Below are 26,071 nucleotides of genomic sequence, written 5' to 3' on the forward strand. Positions count from 1 at the left end.
CGGGCATCCTCTAGGAGCTGAGATGACAGCCAACAAGGAAAGGGAGACTCAGTCCTGCAACCACACGGAAATGACTTTGACCAACAACCTGAAATAGTCTAGAAGCAGATTCTGCCCTAGTGCCTTCAGGTAAGAGTCCAGCCTAGCCAACACAATTTCAGCCTTGTGAAGTCCTAACCCAGAAAGCCCACTTAAACTTCTGACCTAGAGAACTGGGAGATAATAAAACTGGGAGTTTTAAGATGCTAATTTGTAGTACTTTTGTTATACAACAATAGGTAACTAATGCAGGCAGTTATTACTATAGTAGCATGTGATGCTGATAGTTTAGGATAATGATAACCTGATTATACAGTCATGACAAAGTAAGAGAGATATTAGAAATACTTTTTTTAAGCCTTGGAATAATGAAGTATGACATTCTAGTAAATCATAGTAAGTATTTTACAAGACTTGTAAGCATAATAATATGAGATTCTATGTCTCATATTAATATGCTCATATATGTTATCTGTAGTCTCACAAGTATATTCATATGTATGTATGTGTGGGTACACTTCAATATGAAGAATCAATTTCAACCTATACACAGTGCACACACAAACGCACACACTCACATACACTTTTGTCTACATGCGTTTCCAAGAGTAAAGCAAAAGACAAAAGAATCTCAAATTTAGGAATGTAATTTTCACTCTTCCTAGTCAGAGAATTTTCTGCTTGTCTGACCCACTTCTTACAAGTGACGTAAGCCAAAGACGTCACCTCTCCCAGACTTCATTGAATTTGACCCTATTTTATTATTCTTATGGAGAAACAGACTTCCAATATAAGTCTCTAAATATCTTCGTCCAGAATTCTCTATTAAAAATATGCTAAATACTATGGACTGCCATTAATTTAGAGAAATACTTGGTGTCCGGTGCTAATGGTCCCTTTTTTTCAGAGGCTCCAGATAACTTTTTCTATGTTAAAACAAACTAACAAAAACCTTCTTAGGAGTATTGAGTCTGCAAGATCAGGAGTGCAGTCAAGTAATTATCTTTCTGAGGAGCTCTACTTCCACATGTATTCTGTTCTTAGTCCTGCCTATTTCTACTTGGGAAAGGTTTGTTTTTCTTTTTTAAACATTTCATTTTGAAGTAATTATAAATTCACATGAAGTCTCAAAGAAATGTGTAAAGAAGTACCATAAACTCTTCCTCCAGTTTCTCTCAATAATATCTTAACAACTATGGTTCAGTATCAAAACCAAGCAACTGACATGGCGGCAATCCACAGGTCTTATTCAGATGTCTCTGGTTAGTTGTGCATGCACCTGTGTGTGTGTGTGTGTGTGTGCTGCTGTGTGAAAATTCTAAGATTATTATCGAACGCCTACATTATGTTCCAGGTTTCTATCTGTTGTTTATTGCCATCTTGTTTATAAGAGCAAAAAACGTGGAAACACCTTGGAGTCCTATGATGTGGCCCTGGTTACGCAAATTAAGATTCACACTAAACAACAATAATATAGGCATATATTTAATGCTGTGGAAAAATGTATACAGAACATGTTAGTGTCTGGTATTGTCATTATCAAACACAAAAAATTAGCAGGTCCCCGTTTTTGAAATTATGACAATAACAAAACATAAAGAAGGAGAGAAATAAAAAATTAATAATCCAGAATTATGTATTTTCCCTCTTCCTTTTATTTTGTTTCCCCGAAAATGTAATGGTAAACATGAGTAATAAAAAACAATAACAGTCATTAAAGTTTTAATCTCTTTGCTTTGTCTCTCCAACTATATTTAAACTTACTTGAGAACAGACTACCATACTCATTTATATCCCCTAACTTGGTGATATAAGTGATTTGATATATCCAATTTCTTTTGTTCACAAAAGCTAAGAGCACATTTTTATAGCATGACTGTAGTTTGTCACCATTAAGTTATTTCTTTGTGAATATACATATTTAGTATGCGTATATTCCTTAAAATCTGAGAGATACTTTTTTTTTTTTTAAACAGCTAAAATTAACAAGTCAGGAAACGACAGATGTTGGCGAGGATGCGGAGAAAGGGGAACCCTCCTATACTGTTGGTGGGAATGCAAGCTGGTGCAGCCACTCTGGAAAACAGTATGGAGGTTCCTCAGAAAGTTGAAAATAGAGCTACCCTACAACCCAGCAATTGCACTACTGGGTGTTTACCCCAAACATACAAATGAGAGATACTTTTTAAAAGACATACTCAAATACTATGTAGTATAATTCTCTATATCCAAGGAGAACTCAAAAATTACTTTTTGGGTAACATTAAAAATGTAGCAGTACAGAACTTCTCCTCAATGAGATTTCAGAATTTTTAAGGCAGCAATTGGTTTGCATCTTTATAATATTTTGCATTTAATGCTAATATCCATACTAATAATAGGACATCATTATCATCATAAAAGCTACCATTTACTGAGTATTTACTATGTGCCAGGAATTGAGATAAATGGTAATATTCATGATATCACTTAAACTTCATAATAATTACTATCCCCCTTTATATATGAGGAAATTAGCATCAGTGATATTAACTAGCTTGTCCAAAATCAAACATGAGTATTACAACTAGGACTGGAAGCTAGGCTAATTTCAGTCCAGATTCTGAGATGTCAGTTAATAAGCTATACCATATCTCTTAATAGAACAGGCACTCAAAAGCATTTATCAAATGAATGAATGAATATAAGAGTGAGAAATTGATGCTTATTATGTATCATATATAAATGAATTGACTCTCAGGTATTAGGGAGTAACTGAACAGGAGAGAATACAGTGAACAAAGTTTAGCAATGGGAATAAAATCACCAAATCAAAATCTATGTATTCAGAGCATATGAATATTAGAATATTGTTTTGTCTGCTCAGCTGATCGCCTTGCCTCTAATTCACAGAATGGCCCAACTGGAGACTTTTTGTCAAAAAAGAATAGACTCATGACAAACATACAAATGATAACAAGTCAATCAAAAAGACTGTCAGTTAGCTGTATTCAAGTCGATAAATTGATGGGCAACTGAAATGATCAGATGTACCACAACATAATTATTCTTAAGTAACTTAACTGAAGATAAAAACAACTTATTTTTCATAAATATTTGTAAAGACTATTCATGATTAAGGGTTGATTCTTAGTATTTCTGTTTTTAAAAAGTAAGAATAATTCTAAGATAGTGTACGTATAGTGTATAGTTTGGTTAACTCTATAGTCCAATTTGAAAGCATGAAAAATATAAAGGATGGCTTATGTTTTCAGAGAGAAAATAAAATGCTATTAGAAAGTCAGATTTAGGCTCCTTCTTTGATCACCTAAGTTATAAGATAGAAAATATTTAAAAAACAGAAAATAAAAACAGTAACTCATAATCAACACAATATTTAAAACCATAGTCAGATTTTTCACTAGTAATGTAGTAGGGAAAATGCTATATGACACTATGAACTCAGGAAAATCAGGGACTTTTGTATATATTTTTAATTCTTAGTGTCCAACAAAGTTTTGGACAGAGAAAATAAGGTGCTTAATAAATATTCATAGATTGAACAAATGCATTCTGGACAAAATCAAAGATGTTTGTTTCAGTGCAATTTATAAACTTGAAATATTGAAAACTAGCTAAATTGTTCAACAGAAGAATGATTAAATTGCAGTAATATTATTAGCCATAAAAACCAAGTGGAAATTTTTTATCTGAAAAATACCATAATACACATGAGGAATTCAACATATGGATTTAGCAGCAAATTAGAAAAAGTTGGAGAGTTCATGATCCGAGAGACAGGTCAAAAGAAAATATCCACACTAAAGCTTAAGGAAAAGGGTGGAAAATACAAAATAAAGCATAAGAAACATAGAGTTTAGAGTAAAAAAGGAATTTTTAATATACATTTCATTAACGTTCCTTCAGAGAAGAAACAGGAAATGCAGCTGAAACAGTATTTGAAGAAACAATTGCAGAGAATTTTCCAAAACTGATAAAACACAGTAAGCCACTGATTCAAGCCCTAAAACCCCCAAGTATTATAAATACAAAACAACAAAACAACAATAACACCAAAACAAACAAAAAACCCACTAAGAAAAATCATAGTAAAAACCAAATACAAAGAGAAAAACCTTAAAGTCAGCAGAGAAAAACAACATTGCCTTCAAAGGAGCAATAAGACTTGACTTCTCAATTAAAATAAACAAAATGTAAGCCAAAGACAATGGAATGATATTCTCAATGTGTTCTGAAAAAAAAAATAGCTGACAACCTAGAATTTCACACTCAGTAAAAATAGGAAAATGAGAATTTGGAAGTGATATATATATATGTATTTTAAGACAATACAAGAATTCATGAGCAGCAGACCCGCACCTAAGAAAATATTAAATATTAAAGGATGTTCCTGAAACAGAAGGAAAGTAATTCCTGATGGAAGTCCAGAGATTCAGAAAGAAAGATCAACAGGAAGTTTAAAAATGTGGCTAAAACTAAATGAATACTGTCTAAAAAATAATAATTATGATGTTTTGTGGGGTTTGAAATACACATAGAATTAAAACATACATCAGCCTTTCATCAGAAAGTATATATACAGAGAATAGGAGTTTCAAGGTCCTTGAATTTTCTGAGAAGTGGTAAAATATTAATTTATATTAGATGTTGATACATCAAGGAAGTATGTATAATCTGTAGAATAATCACTAAAAGAATAGTAAAAGAATGTATAACTACCAAGATAGTTGGGAAGGAGGGAGTAAAATAATGTAAAATGCACAATGAATCCAAGAGAAGGCAAAAAGAGAGACAGAGGAAGAAAATGGGGCACAGAATATATTGAACACATAAAAATCAATAGTAGCATGTTAGATTTAATATCTAACCCCAAAATCAGTGATTATGTTATAGGTAAATGGACTAAATACTTCAATTAAAAAACATAGGTTATCATACTGCATTAAAAAAACTATAAGCTTTCAAACAAAGCACTCCTTCAATATAAAGATTAAATTTGAAAATAAAAGGATACAAAAATACATCATGCAAACACTGACAAAAAAAGCTAAGGTCACCATATTTAATATGAGAGAAAATAAACTATAGTCAAAAAAATTACTAGAGACAAAGAGGAACATTACATAGTAGCATAAGGTTTAATTCATCAGAAAGATAGTAAAATTCTAAAATTATATACACTCAATAAATAGTCTCAAATTATAGAAAAGAAGTATTCATAAAATTGATAAGAGGAGAAATGACAAATCCACAATTATAGTGGGAGATTTTAACCATATTTCTCTCTGTAAACGATCTAACAGGCAGACAAAATATCAGTAAGTATATACTGAAAACACATTTATCAAGCTTGATTTAATTGACATATATAGAACACTGGACCTGGACATCCACACTACAGAATACATATTCTTTTCAAGTACTGGTGGGTCATTTATAGAAATTGTCCAGATATTGAGTGGGCCATAAAGCAAATCTCAATAAATGGCAGAGTTGAGATCATACCAAAAATGTTCTTCAACCACAGTGAAATAAATCTAGAAGTCAATAACATACATACAAACCAGAAATGTTTTATATATTTGGAAAATTAAGAAATATACTTCTGAATAATCCATGGATCAAAGATTATAACAAAATGGAAATGATAATCAACATATGACATTAAAATTGGTGGAATGAAGCTAAAGCCATACTTAGAGGAAAATTTATATCCTTGGATGCATATATAAAAAAAAACCAAAGGTTGAAAACAGTCAGTGAAAATGGGCCTTGCAGAAGGCAGGATTTTAGGTAGGAAAAAGAAGGTAAGGGCATTTTGGTCAAGAAACCCAGCATAACCCAAGTGCAGTCAGCCTGGGCCTGGATAAGAACAGGGAGGATCTGCCACAAGAATACAGTGTGATAGGTCTGCCAGTTGATGTTTCATTTAACTTAGTAGGAAATGGGTAAACACTGAAGAACTGAGTCAGTAAGTGAGATGTTCAGAGTTACACTTCACAAGTATATCACCAGGGAGGAGTGTTCAGGATGAACTGCCTTCTCCCTACAGTACACTCATCACTCTCTCTCTACTGTAGTGATTTGATTCTCTTCCCTACTAGATTCTATGGGGCAGTTCTGTGAGGCAAGAAAGTATATCTGTCTTTTCAGTATTGTATCCCCAGTGCCTAGGATGGTGTTTGGAATAGACAACGTTCAATAAATATTCACACTTTAATAAAGGATGAAAGAAAGGAGAAATATGGAAATCAGAAAACCATTGTTATGGGTACAGTTTCGGACTGACACATAAGTAGGACATAAAGTTACAGTTATCCAACAGTGAGGATCTTGAATACACATATGAATGATCAGATTAGTTCCTTTTCTATTTTCTTATTTCCATGAATTGTACTACATTCATTCATTCATTCATTCATTCATTCATCCAACAATCTTGTATTGAGTATCCACTAGGTTATGTTATGGTCCTGGAGGTACAGATGTGAATAAAATGAAAGTTCCTGCTAAAATGGAGTTTACATTCTAATGGGGCAACTCAGACAGTAAATAATTATGTATATGATAGGCAAAGTACCTTGAAGAAAAATAAGGCAGGGAGAGAGTGACGGGTTGTGAGCATGCATGGCAAACCTGAGGCATTGCCAGGAAGCCAGGCTGGCTGGAGCAGAGGAAGGGAGGGGAGAATGGTGTTCAGAGAAATACCATGGGCCTGGTAAAGTAGGACCATGTAGCATATAGTAAAGGCATGGGTTTCATTCTAAAGGAATAAAAAGTCATTGGATGATCTGAAGCTGAGGACTCCCAAGATCTGACTTATGAATACAAAAGGATCACTCTGGCCATTAAGTGGAGAATGGATTGTCAGGGAACAAGAGTCAAAGGAGGTAGACAAGTTAGGAAGCTAACCTACAGGTACCTTGACTGCTTGAACTCTGCTTTCGTCCAATTCCATATATTGCCCTCCACCAGTCTCCTCCTTATCCATCCACATTATTCAAAACTAGAACCTTGTTACTTACTACTTTCACTATTACGATACTATATAGACATTCTAGTTTGGGGGCTACAAGTGTGAAGAATGTGGTAGTAGAGTTTCCTGCTCCTACCTTGAATAGCTTTATAGACAATACTGAATAAAACAGAAAGATAAATAGTACATTTTAAAATATAGAAATTAAACAGCATAATTGAAGGTTTGGGCAGTAAGTGAGAATAAAAATTAATCATAAAATGCTTATTTGAAAGCCTCTGATAATTTCTGAATTAATGCACATTTATGGATATAAACCTAATCTTTTGGAATGTTTCACTTGGACGTTGTTTCAAAGAAGCAGGTGCAATTAGATTATTTGTTTGCTTTATTTTAATTCACCAGGAACATATGGGAATTCATTTAAAAATATACCAAAACACAAACAGGCGACAGTATCCCAATATCAGGATATTTGACTTTTCTAATCAAAAAAAAAAAAAAGAATTATAAGCATATCTCTGCCTCTCTGGAATACACAATAGTTCTGTGTTCTTAAATACAACACCACAATCTTGTATATACTACAAAAGAGTTAAAGGCCACTTAATTCTATAAGACTGTTGAATCACAGACCCCGTACCTCTGAAACAAATAATACATTATATGTCAAAAAAAAAAGAAGATGGAAGGGAAAAATGAAGGGGGGGAAATCGGAGGGGGAGACAAACCATGAGAGACTATGGACTCTGAGAAACAAACTGAGAGTTCTAGAGGGGAGGGGGTTTGGGGGATTGGTTAGCCTGGTGATGGGTATTATAGAGGGCATGTACTGAATGGAGCACTGGGTGTTATACGCAAACAATGAATCATGGAACACCACATCAAAAACTAGTAGATGTAATGTATGGTGATTAACAGAACATAAAAAAAAAAAAGAAAAGAGTTAAAGACCAATGCTTAAAGCTGAGCATTTCAATAGCTAGGAACAGAAATTTAACCTAATATGAGATTTTAACCCTAGGAAGTATAATTAGATTTAGTGAATATCAAAAGCAATTATTATATTAACATTTTCCTTAATTGGTAAGAGTTCTAGAAATAAGAATTTGAGTGTAGCAATTTAAACAGTTTGCTTTTCCTAAAAAGACAGAGTTATCAAAACTGACCCAGGGTGCCTGTGTGGCGCAGTCGGTTAAGCGTCCGACTCTTGATTTCGGCTCAGGTCATGATCCCAGGGTTTTGAAATTGAGCCCTGTGTTGGGCTCCCCAGTGGGCTTGGAGCCTGCTTAAGATTCTCTCTCTCCTTGGCCTTCCTGGAAACCCATAAGCTGCCAAGACTGGAACAGGAAGAAATTGACAACCTGAATAGGCCAATAACCAGTAACGAGATTGAAGCAGTGATCAAAAACCTCCCAAAAAACAAGAGTCCAGGGCCTGATGGATTCCCTGGGGAATTCTACCAAACATTCAAAGAAGAAATAATACCTATTCTACTGAAGCTGTTTCAAAAAAGAGAAACAGAAGGAAAACTTCCAAACTCATTCTACGAGGCCAGCATCACCTTAATCCCCAAACCAGGCAAAGACCCCATCAAAAAGGAGAATTTCAGACCGATATCCCTGACGAATATGGATTCCAAAATCCTCAACAAAATCCTAGCTAATAGGATCCAACAATACATTAAAAGGATCATCCACCACGACCAAGTGGGATTTATCCCCGGGATGCAAGGGTGGTTCAACATTCGCAAATCAATCCATGTGATAGAACACATTAATAAGAGGAGGGAGAAGAACCATATGGTCCTCTCAATTGATGCAGAAAAAGCATTTGACAAAATACAACATCCTTTCCTGATTAAAACTCTTCAGAGTATAGGGATAGAGGGAACATTCCTCAAGCTCATAAAATCCATCTATGAAAAACCCACAGCGAATATCATCCTCAATGGAGACAAGCTGAGAGCCTTTCCCTTAAGATCAGGAACACGTCAAGGGTGCCCACTCTCACCACTGTTGTTCAACATAGTACTAGAAGTCCTAGCAACAGCAGTCAGACAACAAAAAGAAATAAAAGGTATTCAAATTGGCAAAGAAGAAGTCAAACTCTCTCTTTCGCAGATGACATGATACTTTATGTGGAAAACCCAAAAGACTCCACCCCCAAATTACTAGAACTCATCCAGCAATTCAGTAATGTGGCAGCATACAAAATCAATGCACAGAAATCAGTTGCTTTCCTATACACTAACAACGCAACTGTAGAAAGAGAAATTAAAGAAACAATTCCATTTACAATAGCACCCAAAACCATAAGATACCTCGGAATAAACCTAACCAAAGAGGTAAAGGATCTATACTCTAGGAACTACAGAACACTCCTGAAAGAAATTGAAGAAGGCACAATAAGATGGAAAAATATTCCATGATCATGGATCAGAAGAATAAACATTGTTAAAATGTCTATGCTACCCAGAGCAATCTATATCTTCAATGCCATCCCAATCAAAATTCCAATGACATTTTTCAAAGTGCTGGAACAAACATCCTAAAATTTGTATGGAATCAGAAAAGACCCTGAATCGCCAAGGAGATGTTGAAAAAGAAAAACAAAGCTGGGGGCATCACGTTGACCAATTTCAAGCTATATTACAAAGCTGTGATCGCCAAGACAGCATGGTACTGGCACAAAAACAGACATATACACCAATGGAACAGAATAGAGAACCCAGATATGGACCCTCAACTCTATGGTCAAATAATCTTTGACAAAGCAGGAAAAAATATGCAATGGAAAAATGACAGTCTATTCAATAAATGGTGCTGGGAAAATTGGACAGCCACATGCAGGAGGATGAAACTAGACCATTCTCTAACACCATACACAAAGATAAACTCAAAGTGGATGAAAGACCTCAATGTGAGACAGGAATCCATCAAAATCCTAGAGGAGAACATAGGCAGTCACCTCTTTGACATCGGCCACAGCAACTTCTTTCAAGATACATCTCCAAAAGCTAAAAGCAAAAATGAACTTTGGGGACTTCATCAAGATAAAAAGCTTCTGCACAGCAAAGGAAACAGTCAACAAAACAAAGAGGCAACCCACAGAATGGGAGAAGATATTTGCAAATGACACTACAGATAAAGGGCTGGTATCCAAAATCTATAAAGAACTTCTCAAACTCAACACCCAAAACACAAATAATCGAGTCAAAAAGTGGGCAGAAGAGATGAACAGACACTTCTCTGAAGAAGACATACAAATGGCTAACAGACCATGAAAAAATGTTCATCATCATTAGCCATCAGGGAAATCCAAATCAAAACCTCACTGAGATACCACCTTACACCAGTTAGAATGGCAAAAGTGGACAGGGAAAGAAACAACAAATGTTGGAGAGGTTGTGGAGAAAGGGGAACCCTCTTACACTGTTGGTGGGAATGCAAGTTGGTACAGCCACTTTGGAAAACAGTGTGGAGGTTCCTCAAAAATTAAAAAATAGAGCTACCCTATGATCCAGCAATTGCACTCCTGGGTATTTACCCCAAAGACACAGATGTAGTGAAAAGAAGGGCCATCTGCACCCCAGTGTTCATAGCAGCAATGTCTGCAATAGCCAAACTGTGGAAAGAGCCGAGATGCCCTTCAACAGATGAATGGATAAAGAAGATGTGGCCCATATATACAATGGAATATTACTCAGCCATCAGAAAAGATGAATACCCAACGTTTACATCAACATGGATGGGACTGGAGGAGATTATGCTAAGTGAAATAAGTCAAGCAGAGAAAGTCAATTATCATATGGTTTCACTTATTTGTGGAACATAAGGAATAGCATGGAGGACATTAGGAGAAGGAAGGGAAAAATGAAGGGGTGGGGGGAACTGGAGGGAGAGATGAACCATGAGAGACTATGGACCTGAGAAACAAACAGGGTTTTAGAGGTGGGGGGGTGGGATTGGTTAGCCCGGTGATGGGTATTAAGGAGGGCACGTTCTGCATGGAGCACTGGGTGTTATACGAAAACAATGAATCGTGGATCACTACATCAAAAACTAATGATGTATTGTATGTGACTAACACAACATAATAAAATTTTAAAAATAAATAAAATAAATAAATAAAAAGATTGTCTCTCTCCTTCTCCCTCTGCCCCTCCCTCACCTGTCCCTCCCTCTAAAAAAACCCCCAAAACAAAAAACTGACCTATACATTCACTCTCTCTACAAAAACTGTGTGGATATATGATGAACAAAATGAGAAGAGTGTTCTAAGCAGAAGATGGTTACAGATTACCATCAACTATATGCAAAGCTACATAAATTATTTAACAGAATAATAAATCACATGCTATTGAATACTCAAGAAAATCAGAATATGACTTTCAATTTTTAATATGTGGTTTTTTACAATTTATAATTACATAGATATGATCATTTGTCTGCTTAAAGAACTTCTCATTATTATTAATTTACCTTTCTTTGAAAAGCAGGAGACTATAATATAGTTTCATTAGCTAGTGCATCTCAAAATTGTCACTGAGAGAAAAACCTTGAATGCAGAAAAAAGCATGTAATTTCCTTCAAGCTTCATTTCTTTTATTCTATAATGGATGTTTTTTTAAAAAGGGGGCCTTATAAAAACTGACCATTGCAGTATAGTTTATATTCTCTTCGAAAAGTATTATATTCTCTTGGAAATGTAAATACAACTAAGTGAATACCATATACTCAGTGTTTATTACACACCAATTGTAGCCAGACTTAATTATACTAGAAGAACTGATTTTATAGCAATTGTAAAAATGTAAATAAGCCTTTAAAACTGATTCAGAAATTATATTTTATAAATGAAGCTTTGATTTTAATTTAAACAATTCTCTTAGGGTATGATATGTATTATTCAGAATGTTCTGCTTTTGTTGCCGTTGAAATAGTAGTGTTATTTCAGGAAACCAGGAGACAGAACACCTGTTTCTTATCGAATTATATCTCCTAATGATAATAACAATTTTATGCACTAGATTAACTTTAAAACATAAATACTACAATATTTAAAAGTTTAAATTATTAGATAGAAATCTATTTAAAAAGTAGCAGTGGAAAATGTGAAACAAAATAGAGCATATCCTTACCTATTTTAGTACAAATATTCCTACTAATAAAGGATGTATCAAAAGCATCTACATTAAAAATGTTTTCATAACATATGTTGATTTGTATCCTATTGCAAATATAACAATCAATTATTTAAATTTGGAAAATAATAAAGAAAAATTTAAAACTCAATAACAGCTGTCAATATTTGGATGTATTTTCCTTCAAGTCATGCCCATCTGGTTAGCTATCAATTTATCTCTACCTTTATCCATATAAAATTAGGATAATACTAAACATGTTTTATAACTTCCTTTGTTGTTAGTATCAAAACTCTGGAGACATTAAAGTACATTTTAAATGAGAAAATTCAAAGGACTTCTAAATGTATGTTCTTTTTTGAAAGAGTGAAGTACATGCCAAGTTGAGTCATGAAGAGAAATGCCAGTGTGATCCACGGCAGCTGCTTGCTTCCCTGGGAAGGAAGGGGCCGCTGAAGAGTCCAGGAGCTAGCAAACCCCTCAGCGCGCCACAAAGTCACTAGTGGGAAGAGAACAAAGGCCTTTCCAATGCAACTAACACAGATGTGCCCAAAGGCAAACTGTCAGAAACAGTTAGGATGACAGCTACTCACAGTTCATTATTTCCTTCTCACAGGTCACTGGGTGACAAGATGGGTCAGCGTGCTTTGTCGGCTGTCCCAGTCCTTCCCCACCCCCTATTCAATTTGAATAAGGTAAAGGGCTCCATCGGATAAACTAATGTAAACAAACACATTCCAGACACTTGAAGATGCCAGAATATGGCATTTATTTTATTTTGGACCAAACTTGGAATTAAATGTACACACAACTCAGTTTATCCGAGCAAGAAGATAAGCACATTTCTATATCTCACTGATAGAGGCAGAAAAAACATTTTACGTGTTGCTAAAGCAAATAAGAAAGTATAACCTATCATGAACTAAGAACTTTAGATTAAAGGCCTCACACAGTAAGAGATTATCCTTTTTCTTCAACAGGAAAAATAAATTTTGGGGGGGGGAATAATGATAAAGATCAATAATCAGACTGCTTTCCACAAATGTTTGAAATGTATATTAAATGAAATGATTCCATAGATTGGAAAGCCTGGTCTGTGGGTTTGTGGTGATTGTTACAGTTTGGTTTCTTTTTAAGATATAATTCAAAATAATGCACCCATCAAGATGGCAATAGTCCAAGCAAATTTTTATGATGTAATACACATCAAATTTTAGTAATAACTTAAAATGACTATCCAACATGACAACATCCTGTTGTAAAGTCACTGGAATGAATACGCCTAGGAATGAATAGTAAAACCGTGCTTAAGAGCATGATCTATAGATCCAAATGGTGGTGGGTTTGAATCCCACCTCTCCCATCTCCAGCTGTATAATTGCACACACTGTGAAATCACTCTGAGCCTCAGTTGATGTACATTTGTGAATTTTAAGAGTCCCTCCACTTTCAGATTATCATTGACAATAATTAAATAAATTTATCACATTGTCATAAGAATAAGTACTTTCTGTAGCAGTTGACACATGGTAAGTATTCAACAAATGACAGCTATTAGTTACCTATCACCAAGTTTAGTATACACAAAGCTGAACTGAACCACCATTCAAGGTGGGAAATGCCTTGGCTAATCATGACAAGTTATAGTCACCTTATTAGAAAGAAATTTTTAAAAATTTCTAATCCATTCAAGTGCAAGCTTTGTAAATCAGTAAATCTAGGCTGTTGGATTCCACAAGAAATCAGGGGTTCACAGTCTCCCTTTATATTTTCTACCTCTTATTTAGTCGTCACTGAAAGCTGCATATATTGACATATCTTTTATTATTTCCCTTCTAACCTGTTCTACTTTATTTAAAGGTCCCTTTCCAAGATACCCAGCCAAAATGATAGGCCCCATCTGAAAGGCTAAAGATTTGGAATAATCACTAAGACTAGAACATGAATGGTTAGGCAGAATAATATAGAGGCTAAGAAAAAGACTTTGGGCTCAGATAGGCCTGCCTTAAATTACTACCTGGAAGGCCTTTAGCAAAGTAACTTAATCTCTCTGTGCCTCAATTTCCTTACCACTAAAAGAGAGATGAATACCTCTATTTTACAAAGCACATAGGTTATTAGGCAATAATGCACATAAAGCACTTAAGCAAAGTCAGTATATGTCATTAAAAATTGAATGTGATCTTGGGGTGCCTGGGTGGCTCAGTCGTTAAGCGTCTGCCTTCGGCTCAGGTCATGATCCCAGAGTCCTGGGATCGAGCCCCGCATCGGGCTCCCCGCTCCGCGGGAAGCCTGCTTCTCCCTCTCCCACTCCCACTGCTTGTGTTCCCTTTCTCGCTGTGTCTCTCTCTGTCAAATAAATAAATAAAATCTTTAAAAAAAAAATTGAATGTGATCTTTCATTTTCACATATAACCTGCCACTAACTACCAATCTCTCTGTCTTTCCCCAAATTTGGCTACTTGTGGTTCTCTCTTTCTTTGGCTACTTCTAAGGATTTATGTATCTGTATCTTTTTATTCTTTTCAATCATATATTCTTTCTCCAGATTATTTGCTCATTAATGGTTTTTGCTTTAAAACTCTCTTTCTCCAATTTCCACAACTCAGATCATTTCACAGTATTCCTTTATTTTTATAATGATTTTATTCCATATTTTGTAAAATTACCATGGATAAAAGCAAGAAAATGTAAAGTCCTCTCTTAAAGCTGTGATAATATAATGCACTGATTCTCTTATATTTGGACTGCATGTAAACCTAACAAGACAACCTAAGGTTCAAAGTAATCAATATGCCAAATTCAGTACCATGTTCTAATTTTGCCCAATAATTCCTTCCAAAATGGGAGGAAAGTAATTGCTCTAAGTACTTACTCTTTACTCAAAATAACTTTGTTAAGGAACAGAAAGAAGGAGAGAAACTGAAATTACATCTATTATGGTAAATTGTGGGGGTGGAGAGGAGAATGAGGATAAATCCCCATGGCTTTAAGAAAAAAAAAAAAAGAGGACTAGAAGAGTTGCTGTAGCCTGAGACACAAATCCTGAGGGATGCTCACTAAGATAAGGGCCCTGGGAATTTTCTTATGAAATAAAATCCCAAACGTGTTTAGTCAATCTCTATTGACTAAAAATCACAAATCTAACTACAACCCCTATTAAAAACTGCTTTTGACTCCACTTGTTTTCAGCACATTTTCACAGACTACTAATTGAGTGCTTACTACATTCCTGGAAATTTAAAGACACGTAATTCTAACAACTCAAACAAGTATTATGTTATGTTAACTGACGGTAACTGCTTTGTTGTTTGTTTTTTTGTTTGTATTGTGGGGATTTTTTGCCTCACATTCCCTAATACTATATGCCTTTCTCCCAATGTTCCATCATTAGACTGTACTGCTTCAGAAGAGATACAACCACAAAATACAGAAGACAAATCCCTCAACCACCCAATGCCCTTGACCTTCAGAAAATATTTCCAGGCTGGGGAAAGAGGGAGTCATAGGGAATTAGGTGAGTTATCACTGGAGTCCCCACACACTGACCCATCAGGACCAGGGCCAGCAGGAGACAAACACGGAAATCCCGTACAGGTTTCAGAAATCTGGGAGCAGCAGGAACCTGTGCCTCCTTGAATAGAACCCAGGATAATGACAAGCCCCCTCATGCTCTCAAAAAGCACAGAGTAGAAATGGCTGCCTAGTGAAAAGCGTAGAGTAGAAATGGCTGCCTAGTGAGTCTAGAAAGGCCAACAGCGGTCTCATAAAACTGTATTTAAGTTACCCAGTGGCCCAGTTTTCCCTGAGTTCCTGTTTTACATGAAAACTTCAAAGATTGCTCCCTAGGGCCTGCCATTCTAGTGACCTGAACAGAGGGGCCTGGCTGAAGAGCTCTGGCTTTGTGTTCGTGTTGTGGGGTGTCAGAGAATTGAGAATCTTATACACGATTAAAAAGCAAGTAGCAGGAAAAGAAACTAGAACTTAAGTTTTTGTACAGGTCCGGGATAGTCCCAGACTATGAAACAGCAAGGTACTAAATTGTTCTTTTGTTTATCTGTGCCCATCCTACCCAAAACGACAAAACCAAAGTGAGGTTTACATAACAAAGAGACAATAAATTGAAAAGTCACTTTTGTTACCAGGAAAAAAAAATGCTCCCCTCCTGCTAAAATCTGAGGCAGGAATATATAATTTCAGAATATAAGATAGCTTTTAATTGAAAAAAAAGCTGTCATACTGTATACCTCAAACTTATACAATGTTATATGTCAATTCTATCTCTATAAAGCTGGAAAGGTTCTTTAAAAAGAAATTAAAAGTTGTCATTTTTTTTCTTTATTCATGCAACTGACATTTCTATCTACAGTTAGAATATTTCAAGTTAGGAATTCTCTCAAACGTTAAAAAGTACAGCAAGAATTCAGTAAAGTGGCAGGATATAAAATCAATGCACAGAAATCAGTGGCATTCCTATGCACCAACAACAAGACAGAAGAAAGAGAAATTAAGGAGTTGATCCCATTTACAATTGCACCCAAAACCATAAGGTACCTAGGAATAAATCTAACCAAAGAGGCAAAGAATCTGTACTCAGAAAACTATAAAATACTCATGAAAGAAATTGAGGAAGACACAAAGAAATGGAAAAATGTTCCATGCTCATGTATTATAAGACCAAATATTGGGAAGATGTTAATGCTACCTAGAGCAATCTACACATTTAATGCAATCTCTATCAAAATACCATCTACTTTTTTCAAAGAAATGGAAAAAATAATCCTAAAATTTGTATGGAACCAGAAAAGACCCCGAATAGCCAAAGGAATGTTGAAAAAGAAAAGCAAAGCTGGTGGCATCACAATTCCGGACTTTAACCTCTATTACAAAGCTGTCATCATCAAGACAGTATGGTACTGGCACAAAAACAGACACATAGATCAATGGAACAGAATAGAGAGCACAGAAATGGACCCTCAACTCTATGATCAACTAATCTTTGACAAAGCAGGAAAAAATGTCCAGTGGGAAAAAGTCTCTTCAACAGATGGTGTTGGGAATATTGGACAGCCACATGCAGAAGAATGAAACTGGACCATTTCCTTACACCACACACAAAAATAGACTCAAAATGGTTGAAAGACCTAAATGTGAGACAGGAGTCCATCAAAATCCTTGAGGAGAACACAGGCATCAACCTCTTCGACCTCAGCCGCAGCAATTTCTTCCTAGAAACATCGCCAAAGGCAAGGGGAAGCAAGGGCAAAAATGAACTACTGGGACTTCATCAAGATAAAAAGCTTTTGCAAAGCAAAGGAAACAGTCAACAAAACCAAAAGACAACCAACAGAATGGGAGAAGATATTTGCAAATGACATATCAGATAAAGGGCTAGTATCCAAAATCTATAAAGAACTTGTCAAACTCAACACCCAAAGAACAAATAATCCAATTAAGAAATGGGCAGAAGACATGAACAGACATTTTTCCAAAGAAGACATCCAAATGGCCAACAGACACATGAAAAAGTGCTCAATATCGCTCAGCATCAGGGAAATCCAAATCAAAACCTCAATGAGATACCACCTCACACCAGTCAGAATGGCTAAAATTAACAAGTCAGGAAACGACAGATGTTGGCGGGGATGCGGAGAAAGGGGAACCCTCCTACACTGTTGGTGGGGAATGCAAGCTTGGGCAGCCACTCTGGAAAACAGTATGGAGGTTCCTCAAAAAGTTGAAAATAGAGCTACCGTATGACCCAGCAATTGCACTACTGGGTATTTACCCCAAAGATACAAATATAGGGATGCGAAGGGGTATGTGCACCCCGATGTTTATAGCAGCAATGTCCACAATAGGCAAACTATGGAAAGAGCCAAGATGTCCATCAACAGATGAATGGATAAAGAAGATGTGGTATATATGTACAATGGAATATTATGCAGCCATCAAAAGGAATGAGATCTTGCCATTTGCAATGACGTGGATGGAACTAGAGGGTATTATGCTGAGCAAAATAAGTCAATCAGAGAAAGACATGTATCATATGATCTCACTGATATGAGGAACTCATAATCTCAGGAAACAAACTGAGGGTTGCTGGAGTGGTGGGGGGTGGGAGGGATGGGGTGGCTGGGTGATAGACATTGGGGAGGCAATGTGCTATGGTGAGCACTGTGAATTGTGTAAGACTGATGAATCACAGACCTGTACCTCTGAAACAAATAAGACATTATATGTTAAAAAAAAAAAAAAGAAGAAGATAGCAGGAAGGGAAAAATGAAGGGGGGGAAATCAGAGGGGAGATGAAACATGAGAGACTATGGACTCTGAGAAACAAACTGAGAGTTCTAGAGGGGAGGGGGGTGGGGGGATGGGTTAGCCTGGTGATGGATATTAAAGAGGGCACGTACTGAATGGAGCACTGGGTGTTATATGCAAACAATGAATCATGGAATCAAAAACTAATGATGTAATGTATGGTGATTAACATAACATAATAGAAAAAAGAAAGTACAGTAAGAATTATATTACTCCTTTAAGAGTACTTCAGTCAATAGTTAATTGTCAGCAATTATTATATTAAAATTGCAATTTGTAATGTCATTTGTGATTTATAACATCAAACTGAACAAAATAATAACACTACTACTAATAATGAACATAAACTTAATTTTCCAATTAAATAGAGGATCAGAGAAATAGTTTCTATTTTCCAACCAAGGACGACTTTCAATTGGTTAGCAAAATCATTGGTTAGTTTTATTCTATAGAAATTATGTCAATTTTTAAATTACCACTCCTTAAGACCATCCAAAGTGCATTTATCCTCAGGTCTAAATATAATAATATTTTCATGGAACACAAAAAGGATTGCCTATATGGGTCTGATGTTCTTAAAGACCTCTTGGTATTTTCACAATTGGATATATGCTTAGTATCATGTTAATTATGTTATTTCAGAGTATTTTAGTGAGATCTCAGGACAGCAACCCTTCCTAAATATAAACAACACCATACATCAAACTTTAATGAAATACACATAAATGTCACCTCTCTTCATCAAATGTGACCCGAAAACGACAGTGCTTGCAAGCCAAAGGGCTTTTGAGATATTTCAATAGTCTTTAAGAAATCAATCTTACATGAAACTGAAGGAAAACATCGAATGTCATTGAGCAATAAAGCTCCGTTCTGTCAGTGCCCTACCTCTGAGCAGAAGCCTTAGGATGTTTCTCTTCCAGTTTCCTCACCAGTGCCACTGTCAGCTGCCTTGTCTCCCCAAGAGAACCTTCTGGCATTAAATGGGTGTCTGAAGGCTCTGGCAGTTGCTTCAGACCCGGGATGCTGGCACTTTCTTGCAGGACCTAAGAAATGAAATAGAACAATAATGTAGCTAATTTTCATTAAGTGGAAACATCTAAGCTACATATGCCCCAAATTTAAATTATACTTTTCAGGGTTCCTCCAGTCTTCCTCATTCAGCACAGAAATCATTTGTATGCAGCCCCAGAAGCAAAGGCAGCGGTCCTAACAAAAGCTACAAGGTCATCCACTATTTAATAAAATAATGTTTATATGAGTACATATAGATGTTTATATAAATACAAATGTGCATATATTTATATTATGTGTATGATTTTAAACAATTGGTATCATTAAGATGTGAATTTGTGCTTGTCTCCTGAAAATAACTTGAACATTTTCTCTTTTCAAAATACATTTTAGTGATCTATTTCTGTCTTGCCTCTGGCTCACTACACTGACCTCTTCTGCTAAGCTGCTACCATGTTCCTGATGAGTTGTAGTCCGGGCACCATGATGAATGTGATACTCTCTCTGGGTCACATCCACTTGTGCAGTTAGCTCCTCTAGGTAGGTCAGAACAAACTGAGGATAAGCCTGTAGGAAAGGAAAAAAAATTAAAAGTAGTACTAGCCTTGTAAGTAACAGCCAATAATCTATACAACTGGAATGATGGGAGGATAAATTAAATTCATAGCAAAAAGGTCTAATAAAATGCACCCTATTATCTATTTCAGATCAAAATCAAGCCAAATAACTTTAATATTAGGATTTTCAGTTAGTTGTTTAATCTGATCAAGTTTAACTAGATTGCTAATCCTTACTCTTAGATGATAGTATTAAAATATTAAAGCCATCTTATATAATATAATAATAGCTAACATTTATAGAGTTATTTCTACATACAATGTGCAATTGCTGTATTGTCTGGAAATATTCAGTTCTGCTCTAGAAGACAAGAAAACAAATGGGATGGATAAAATGCATTAGCTGCATTAACCATAGATAAGTAAATTAATAAACTGAGGAGTATCAGACAGAGAGTAAGGTGAGCATAAATTTATGAACACAGATAGAAAGGGGTAGAGGGGCAAAAACAGGCATTTAATAGTCATGATTTGCTAAATAACAAATGAAGCAAGAAATACTTATGACACATTAAGTATAAATGAAGCACCTGAGACACACGATAATTGTGAGATCTTTAATTGATCACCTATTGCCGACTCTGATTTTGGATTTTCAGCCAAATCAAATGCATATCTGCCCGTCAGGTTAAAGGGGGAGCATAGGTATTGGTCAAGTGTACTTGCCAACAAGCTCTCTTGTGGAGCAAGTGTGCGTCGTTTCCTCAGACACCTTTAGTATGTTGGGCTCCCATGTTCAAATTTCCACTCTGGTCCTTGTAACCACATCATCAACAGGGAAGGGTGATGCAACAGAGGGGATATGTCAACTTTGCCGAGATTCAGGTATTATGACTCTTTAACACACTTACACTTTAAGTGTGTTTACCTAGCCCACCTCTCTTCCCATACATTTTGCTTCATATTTGAAATTGATTGAATAAACTGTGATCTGAACATTTTATTTGGTCTGTGCACCTTTCTGTTCCATGAAGTCTATGATAGTCTATCTAGGAGCATACTTAGAGACTACTATTTCATCAAAGTAATTTCCACAAGATAATATATTTACATTTTAATCCTTGCTACAGCCCTTTGAAATGGATAATATTATTTTGCCCATTTTAAAGATAAGGAAACAAAGGGAGGTTAAGCAACTTGCTCAGTGTCATCCAGCTTGTTTACTAGCCCATAAAACCTAGACATCCTGCCTCAAGTATGATATAAATTTCTTTTTTAAAGTATAGAACTAAAGTTCTGACAAAAATATGAAGAGGTGTTCAGGGGGTAATTAAAGGGCACTAAAATCCTTATATTGCTCTGGAAAAAGAGGTATGGAATAGCCTTAAACTTTTTTAAAAAGCTATATAACTAAATATGCATATTAAAAATATAAGGGGCTCCAGAACCTTAAATGCATATTACTAAGTGAAAGAAGCCAACCTGAAAAGGCTACATATTGTATGATTCCAACTACATGACATTCTGTAAAAGGCAAAACTGTGGACATAGTAAAAAAAAAAAAAAAAAAAAAAAACAGCAACTGCCAGAGGTTAGAAGGAAGGGAAAGATGAATGGGCAGAGAACAGAGAATTTTTAGGGCAGTGAAACAATTCTGCATGATACTATAATGGTGGATGAATGTCATTATACATTTATCCAAACCCAAATATACAACGCTATGCGTGAACCCTAATGTAAACTATGGATTTGGGGTCATAATGTGTCAATGTAGATTCATCAACTCTAACAAATGACCACTCTATGGGGCATGTCAATAGCGGGGGAGGTTGTACATGTGTGGGGAAATAGGGTATATGAGAACTCTTTGTATTTTCCATTCAATTTTGCTGTGAACTTAGAGCTGCTCTAAAAAATAAAGTCTATTAAAAAATGTAAGCGACTCCACCAAAGTACAATGACAAAAGAAAAATAGCTAAATTATACTACATCAAAGTTTAAAACTTTTGTGCTACAATGTCATCAAAAAATTAAAAGGCAACCCACAAAATGGGAGAAAATATTTGCAAATCATGTCTGATAAGGGATGTGTATACTGAATATATAAAGAACTCTTACAACTCAATAATAGAAAGATAAATAACCCAATTAAAAAATTAGCAAAGAATCTGGGTAGAAGGTAGTTCTCCAAAGAGGGTATACAAATGGCCAACAAACACACGTAAATGCCATGGCTCTGATTCTGACCGTTGTAAATCCCTTGTATTCTGATAGTAGTTTCATGTTTTGCATCCTCTAACAGACAATAATAAAGATATTTCATCTAAGTTTACTTCGGAGGTATATTTCCCTCTTATTGGAAAAAGGCATACCTGGAACATGGGAAACTTCAATATATACTCAATGAGATGGATGAGGCCATGCCCAAAAGGTAGAGCCATGATGTATCTGAATATTCTGCTACACATAGCAGAAGCAAAGACGAAAAAAAGAAAAAAAAATGTCATGGGCTTTGCTTCCTGGAGTAGACAGTCTAGCTAAGGTGGCAGACATACACAAGTAACACAGAGTGACGAATTCTATTATTCATCCTCCCACCATGTATTTGGAGAGATTTTTTTTAAAGATTTTATTTATTTATTTGACAGAGAGAGGCACAGCGAGAGAGGGAACACAAGCAGGGGGAGTGGGAGAGGGAGAAGCAGGCTTCCTGCCAAGCAGGGAGCCTTATGTGGGGCTTGATCCCAGGACCCTGAGATCATGACCTGAGCCGAAGGCAGATGCTTAATGACTGAGCCACCCAGGCACCCCTATTTGGAGAGATTTATAAATTGTCCTGGCATTTTCCCTTTAGAATCATTCTAAACCATTTCCACCCCAGGTAATGACTATTCTAACATTTTGATACCATAGTTCTTTAGTATTCTCTACTCAAAGACCAAGTTATCTTGATCTCTAACCAGGCAACTACCAGTTCAATACTCAGACCACCAATATAAACAACCCCTTCCTCCAAAATATGGAATGCTAATCTTCTCTTCTAGGGAATCAGCAGCCTGATCTTTGGACTTTTTCTCTTCCAGTGCATCTGCTCATCACTCCAAATTGAAGTCTAATGTCTTAATCCTCATTATTTCCCAAGTCCATCAGCCCTTTGGGCTTCATTGTATTCTTCTCATTTGAATCCACTTTTATGACCAGATGATAAATTTTAATAATTTGTATAAAAATAATTGGATAATAATAATGTATTTACTAAAACATCTTTGATCACATCATTCCCACTTTAAAAGCTTTAACTAATACCCCCAGTACACACTCTATTATTCTGGTTTCAAATTCCAACTGTGCCATTTACCAGCTTTGGGGCCGTAAGTTCTATTCCATTGAGGGGGAAGTTTTCTATGAAAACTAAGAATCTTCTTGAAATCTCATGCTGACCAATATCACCCTCAGGATACAGTGATAACTCTCTGGTTGCTAAATCGGGTCCCATCCATTTGTGATATTTTTTCCAACCCTATGTACATTAGAAAGTCCACATATTTGACCAAACTTGGGGCTCCACAGGAACACTCGTGTCCTCATGAAAAATACAGCCAGCAGGTCTACAGAATCTCTCCTGGAATGTTTTATACTCTAGATGCTCTATCTCCTCCTGGTCAGTACATGATCAGTCATATTTTTAAAAAGTGATTCTTTTTTTTTCTGATTATAAATGCTTTTTATAGAAAACTTAGAAAATACAGAGAAACTTAAAGAAAATAATTATTCATCCTCCTACCACCTGTTTTATGTAGAAACTTCCAGTTTTGCTTCTACACACACACACACACACAATCTTTGATACAGTATAAATAAATGTTTTATCTGATTTTTCTCAAATCACATTAGCATTTTCCTCTGTCATCATCAATTATTCTACATTATTTGTAATACCAACATATAGTATCCATAATAAAGACATACTTTAATATATTTATACAATCTCACTGTTGATTATCTATTTTCAATTTTCACTATTATAAACAAAGCTCTAATAAATATCCTTAAAGATATATTATGGTATATACTATTAATTAATTCCTTGGGGTAACTTGTTGTAAGTGGAACTTCTGAGTCAAAAGGAATATGTTTTTTTATAGATTTTGATAAATATTGCTAAACTGACCCTCAGAAATATTATCCCAGTCTCCTAGGTAGCACCCAATGTTCCCTGCCTCTTAGTATTCATACTCTTGTGTGGTCCCTCCTACATTATATCAGGATTGTATATGTGGCCCAATGTGATGCCAAAAGTGTTGTTAATGTCTAATGATATTTGGTTATGATAGACACTGTAGTTTCCATTTTGTTCTCCTGTTACATGGGAGATCTGCTTCTAAGCATACTTAAATTGCTATTGACAAGAAGCTTCAGTTCCTTGGTATATGGGTATATTTATATATATATATCAATATATATAATGGAATGTTACCCAGTCATCAGAAAGGATGAATACTTATCATTTACATAGACGTGGATGGAATTGGAGGGTATAATGCTGAGCGAAATAAGTCAATCAGAGAAAGACAATTATCTTATGGTTTCACTCATATGTGGAATATAAGAAAGAGCACAGAGGATCATAGGGGAAGGGAGGGAAAACTGAATGGGAAGTAATCAGAGACAGACAAACCATGAGAGACTCAACTATAGGAAACAAACTGAAGGTTGCTGGAGGGGAGGTGGGTGGAGGGGAAGGGGTATTTGGGTGATGGGCATTAGGGAGGGCATGTGATGTGATGAGCACTGGGTGTTATACGCAACTGATAAATTATGGAACTCTACATCTGAAACTACATCTGAAACTCTACATCTGAAACTAATGATGTACTATATGTTGGCTAATTGAATTTAATTTGGAAAAAAAAAAGCATATCTTTGATTTTAGTCAAGTCTCAGATGACTGACTGCACTGCAGTCAGGTGACTGACTGCAGCCTCATGAAAGACTGAGTTAGAACTATCCAGCTAATCCATTCCCAGGTCCCTGGACCACAGAAATTGAGATAATAAATATCTGTTGTTTTAAGTCACTATGTTTGAAGGTAATTTCTTACACAGCAATAGATAACTAATACAAAAAAAAAAAAATACCAAAAAAAAAAAAAAGGAAATGTATATGTTTGTTTTCTCACATTTTCATCAACATTGGATATTCCTAGTTTTACATCTACTGATATTTAACAGGGAGAAAATAATGTCTCATTGTTTTACATTTCTTTAATTTCTAAGGAGGCTGAACTTTTTTATTTGGTTTGGCTCTTCTAATTTTTCTTCTCTCACGTATTTCCTTTTCACATTCTTTACCTATATTTCTATTGAAATGTTTATCCTTTTCTACTTGCTTTATCAAGCTTATTATATATTAAGGGTACTATCTATCTCTGACATTTATATTTTAAAGATTTCCCGTTTGTCATATTTCTCTATTTACTCTTCCTTATGCTATTTAAGATTTAGGAGTTTTTAAAATTTTATATACTCAAAGTCATTAGTCATTTTCTTTGTGGATTCTATGTTAACATGCTCATAAAGATGTCTACTCACCACTAGTCTGGGTTAGATGCTTTGGGTTTGTTTGTTTGTTTGTTTGTTTTTGCTTTCTTTCTTTAAATAAAATGAATTAACATATAGTGTATTATTAATTTCAGAGGTAGAGTTCAGTGATTAATCAGTCTTATATAATACCCAGTGCTCATTACATTATGTGCCCTCCTTAATGTCTATCACCCCATCCCTCTACCCCTCTCCCCTCTAGCAACCCTCAGTTTGTTTCCTATGATTCAGAGTCTCTTATGATTTGTCTCCCTCTGATTTCATCCTGTTTTATTTTTCCCTCCCTTCCCCTATGATCCTCTGTTTTGTTTCTTAAATTCCACGTATGAGTGAGAACATATGATAATTGTCTTTCTCTAATTGACTTATTTCACTTAGTAAAATACCCTTTAGTTCCATCCATGTTGTTGGAAAT

The 26,071-nt window shown here is 35.5% G+C and overlaps 1 protein-coding gene across 1 annotated transcript in view; it reads right to left on the reverse strand.

Moving 5' to 3' along the window:
• Nucleotides 1-26,071, reverse strand: part of LOC118016257 (doublecortin domain-containing protein 1-like) — a 131,312-nt gene that overhangs the window by 77,678 nt on the left and 27,563 nt on the right. Inside the window, exons 7-8 of the mRNA XM_035013708.1 lie at nt 19,932-20,066; nt 19,374-19,531 (exon numbers count right to left, since the gene is read on the reverse strand). Of these exons, the coding sequence (XP_034869599.1) occupies nt 19,374-19,531; nt 19,932-20,066 (293 nt within the window). The remainder of the gene's footprint in view (nt 1-19,373; nt 19,532-19,931; nt 20,067-26,071) is intronic.

This window comes from Mirounga leonina, unplaced genomic scaffold (genome assembly GCF_011800145.1).
Source record: "Mirounga leonina isolate KUSES-001 unplaced genomic scaffold, KU_Mleo_1.0 Mir_166, whole genome shotgun sequence".
Lineage (NCBI taxonomy): Eukaryota > Metazoa > Chordata > Mammalia > Carnivora > Phocidae > Mirounga > Mirounga leonina.